The sequence below is a fragment of the Salvelinus fontinalis genome, chromosome 14 (assembly GCF_029448725.1).
Source record: "Salvelinus fontinalis isolate EN_2023a chromosome 14, ASM2944872v1, whole genome shotgun sequence".
In the NCBI taxonomy this organism is placed as follows: domain Eukaryota; kingdom Metazoa; phylum Chordata; class Actinopteri; order Salmoniformes; family Salmonidae; genus Salvelinus; species Salvelinus fontinalis.
In genome coordinates, this window is record NC_074678.1 from 2,439,292 (window position 1) to 2,443,662 (window position 4,371).

Consider the following 4,371-nt stretch of genomic DNA (forward strand, 5'->3'; position numbering starts at 1 on the left):
AGTATACAGTCTTGTAATGGTAGGATAACTTTAGCTGGTCTATAGTATACAGTCTTGTAATGGTAGGATGACTTTAGCTAGTCTATAGTATACAGTCTTGTAATGGTAGGATGACTTTAGCTGGTCTATAGTATACAGTCTTGTAATGGTAGGATAACTTTAGCTGGTCTATAGTATACAGTCTTGTAATGGTAGGATAACTTTAGCTGGTCTATAGTATACAGTCTTGTAATGGTAGGATAACTTTAGCTGGTCTATAGTATACAGTCTTGTAATGGTAGGATAACTTTAGCTGGTCTATAGTATACAGTCTTGTAATGGTAGGATGACTTTAGCTGGTCTATAGTATACAGTCTGTAATGGTAGGATGACTTTAGCAGGTCTATAGTGTACAGTCTTGTAATGGTAGGATGACTTTAGCTGGTCTACAGTATACAGTCTTGTAATGTTAGGATGACTTTAGCTGGTCTATAGTATACAGTCTGTAATGGTAGGATGACTTTAGCTGGTCTATAATATACAGTCTTGTAATGGTAGGATAACTTTAGCTGGTCTATAGTATACAGTCTTGTAATGGTAGGATGACTTTAGCTGGTCTATAGTATACAGTCTGTAATGGTAGGATGACTTTAGCTGGTCTATAGTATACAGTCTGTAATGGTAGGATGACTTTAGCTGGTCTATAGTATACAGTCTTGTAATGGTAGGATGACTTTAGCTGGTCTATAGTATACAGTCTTGTAATGGTAGGATAACTTTAGCTGGTCTATAGTATACAGTCTTGTAATGGTAGGATAACTTTAGCTGGTCTATAGTATACAGTCTTGTAATGGTAGGATAACTTTAGCTGGTCTATAGTATACAGTCTTGTAATGGTAGGATGACTTTAGCTGGTCTATAGTATACAGTCTGTAATGGTAGGATGACTTTAGCAGGTCTATAGTGTACAGTCTTGTAATGGTAGGATGACTTTAGCTGGTCTACAGTATACAGTCTTGTAATGTTAGGATGACTTTAGCTGGTCTATAGTATACAGTCTGTAATGGTAGGATGACTTTATCTGGTCTATAGTATACAGTCTTGTAATGGTAGGATAACTTTAGCTGGTTTATAGTATACAGTCTGAAATGGTAGGATGACTTTAGCTGGTCTATTTGATTATATCTAAACAAAGCTTTCTGCTGTGAACTGACCTGAAGGAGCAGAGTCAAGACTTGCCTTATTTATTCTTTAATAAATGGTTAAACATATTTGTACGAGGTGTTTCCTTTCTGAAGTAGTAATTATGTAGAAAACATTTTATAGAGAAACAAACATTCTAAACCAGAGGTAGAGCTAGTTGCAAAAACGGTTGGGTCTAAAAGAGTTAAATTGAATAACAGGATGTTCGTTTTGGATCTTGTAATATGAGGGCATGTTTTTTTTTTTCACGAGACACAGCCCACAGTGAGACATTCACACGCAAACCAGGAGTCCAACCACAGTAAGTACTGTTGCTGATCTTTGACTAATACTAATTTTTAATAATCAACAGTACCATAAAAGGAGTTTTTGTGTGGACATGTTTAACTATACTTGTGGCGACCAGATTTAGAGTTAGGTTTTGTGTTAGGGGTTAGAGAAAATAGTTTAGTAAAACAGGACTGTGTGTGTGTGTGGGGGGGGGGGGGGGGGGGGGGGTGTTACATAATTACATGTCTTCTTACCCACCTTATTCTTAGATGGAGATCGGTGACATGATTGAGATAAACAGAGGTGCATACAAACACTGGGCTCTGTACATTGGAAATGGAGAGGTCATCCATGTGGTAATTCCAGGTATGATGTTTATCTGGAAATGTATTTATGGCTCATTCCAGAAATGGGGCAGGGTGTAAACATCATCTGAAGTCAAATGTTAACAGCAGAGTACTGGTCCAATGCTCTAACCACTAGTCTACCTGCTGCCCCTAACAGCAGAGTACTGGTCCAATGCTCTAACCACTAGTCTACCTGCTGCCCCTAACAGCAGAGTACTGGCCCAATGCTCTAACCACTAGGCTACCTGCTGCCCCTAACAGCAGAATACTGGCCCAATGCTCTAACCACTAGGCTACCTGCTGCTCCTAACAGCAGAGTACTGGATCAATGCTCTAACCACTAGGCTACCTGCTGCCCCTAACAGCAGAATACTGGCCCAATGCTCTAACCACTAGGCTACCTGCTGCCCCTAACAGCAGAATACTGGCCCAATGCTCTAACCACTAGTCTACCTGCTGCCCCTAACAGCAGAGTACTGGTCCAATGCTCTAACCACTAGTCTACCTGCTGCCCCTAACAGCAGAGTACTGGCCCAATGCTCTAACCACTAGGCTACCTGCTGCCCCTAACAGCAGAATACTGGCCCAATGCTCTAACCACTAGGCTACCTGCTGCTCCTAACAGCAGAGTACTGGATCAATGCTCTAACCACTAGGCTACCTGCTGCCCCTAACAGCAGAATACTGGCCCAATGCTCTAACCACTAGGCTACCTGCTGCCCCTAACAGCAGAATACTGGCCCAATGCTCTAACCACTAGGCTACCTGCTGCCCCTAACAGCATAATACTGGCCCAATGCTCTAACCACTAGGCTACCTGCTGCCCCTAACAGCAGAATACTGGCCCAATGCTCTAACCACTAGGCTACCTGCTGCCCCTAACAGCAGAATACTGGCCCAATGCTCTAACCACTAGGCTACCTGCTGCCCCTAACAGCAGAATACTGGCCCAATGCTCTAACCACTAGGCTACCTGCTGCCCCTAACAGCAGAGTACTGGCCCAATGCTCTAACCACTAGACTACCTGCTGCTCCTAACAGCAGAGTACTGGCCCAATGCTCTAACCACTAGGCTACCTGCTGCCCCTAACAGCAGAATACTGGCCCAATGCTCTAACCACTAGGCTACCTGCTGCCCCTAACAGCAGAATACTGGCCCAATGCTCTAACCACTAGTCTACCTGCTGCCCTTAACAGCAGAGTACTGGCCCAATGCTCTAACCACTAGGCTACCTGCTGCCCCTAACAGCAGAGTACTGGCCCAATGCTCTAACCACTAGGCTACCTGCTGCTCCTAACAGCAGAGTACTGGCCCAATGCTCTAACCACTAGTCTACCTGCTGCCCCTAACAGCAGAGTACTGGCCCAATGCTCTAACCACTAGGCTACCTGCTGCTCCTAACAGCAGAGTACTGGCCCAATGCTCTAACCACTAGGCTACCTGCTGCCCTTAACAGCAGAGTACTGGCTCAATGCTCTAACCACTAGGCTACCTGCTGCTCCTAACAGCAGAGTACTGTCCCAATGCTCTAACCACTAGTCTACCTGCTGCCCTTAACAGCAGAGTACTGGCCCAATGCTCTAACCACTAGACTACCTGCTGCCCTTAACAGCACAGTAAAACTGATATCTGAACATGGTCGATGGAGTCAGAACTTTATGAACGTAATCAATCAGCTACAGCATCTGCTGTGTTCTCTCAGTCTCTTTATTTCTCTCATCAGCAAAACACAAACCTTTTTCTTTCCTCCTGTTTTGTAGATGGGCCTTCAAGAGTAGCTTTCTGCAGTGTTAGCTCATCCAGCGGCAGTCTTTCCTGTAAAGGCACGATTACAATAGAGATGTTAAAGGATGTGGCAGCAGGGAATCCTTACAAAATCCACAACTACTTGGATGACGAGTTCAAACCAAGGCCGACTGACGTCATTATGAAGGAAGTGGACAAAATGAGAGGCCGTACAATAAAATATGGCCTCCTTGGAAACAACTGCGAGCATTTTGTTACTTTCCTCCGTTATGGAAAATCAAAGTCCAAACAGGTAGCCATGACAGTATAAATGAGAGAATATTCTAATGAATGCTTTGCTTGATGAGATGCACTCCATATTAATGTTTATTTTTCTTTTTCCTTATAGGCAGATGACTTCATGAAGGATTTGTTAACTGGTACTGCAGGCCTGCTTGGTGTACTGGCTGCTGTTACTGTTTCTACAGCTGCTGCAGCAAGCACACTCAGTAAATAATTTTTTGGTTCTCTCATGAATCCATGGAGAATGTCAGTAATGCAAAATGTTGTTTATAGCCTAATGAATAAAGGACCATCTCAAAGACCAATGTGGTTGTTTGGTCATTTTTAATTCAAATCAAACAGAATATTAAATTAATATACTAGCCTTTATATTATTAAAACATGGTTATGGGCTTAACAAAAGAAGACACCTGTACCATGTCAGATACAGTTGAAATGTATTCCATTTTGAGGTTGCATCCCAATATTGGACTTTATATACATCACACAAGACTGAAATATAACAAACCGGTTGACATCAAAACAATGGATTTTCTGCAGTTT

The 4,371-nt window shown here is 42.8% G+C and overlaps 1 protein-coding gene across 1 annotated transcript; it reads left to right on the plus strand.

Moving 5' to 3' along the window:
* The first annotated feature begins 1,399 nt into the window (after nt 1-1,399).
* On the plus strand, nt 1,400-4,133 carry LOC129811159 (phospholipase A and acyltransferase 4-like). The gene is made up of 4 exons (XM_055862357.1): nt 1,400-1,483; nt 1,722-1,818; nt 3,561-3,838; nt 3,935-4,133. Exons 2-4 carry the CDS (start codon nt 1,722-1,724, stop codon nt 4,040-4,042), a joined length of 483 nt encoding a protein of 160 aa, XP_055718332.1. The 5' UTR covers nt 1,400-1,483; the 3' UTR covers nt 4,043-4,133.
* The last annotated feature ends 238 nt before the right edge of the window (nt 4,134-4,371 follow it).

Coding starts and splice junctions, on each gene's coding strand:
- LOC129811159 (XM_055862357.1), top strand. CDS start 1,722: ATGGAGATCGGTGACATGATTGAGATAAACAGAGGTGCATACAAACAC. Junction 1,819..3,560: donor CATCCATGTGGTAATTCCAG/GTATGATGTTTA, acceptor CCTGTTTTGTAG/ATGGGCCTTCAAGAGTAGCT. Junction 3,839..3,934: donor GAAAATCAAAGTCCAAACAG/GTAGCCATGACA, acceptor TTTTCCTTATAG/GCAGATGACTTCATGAAGGA.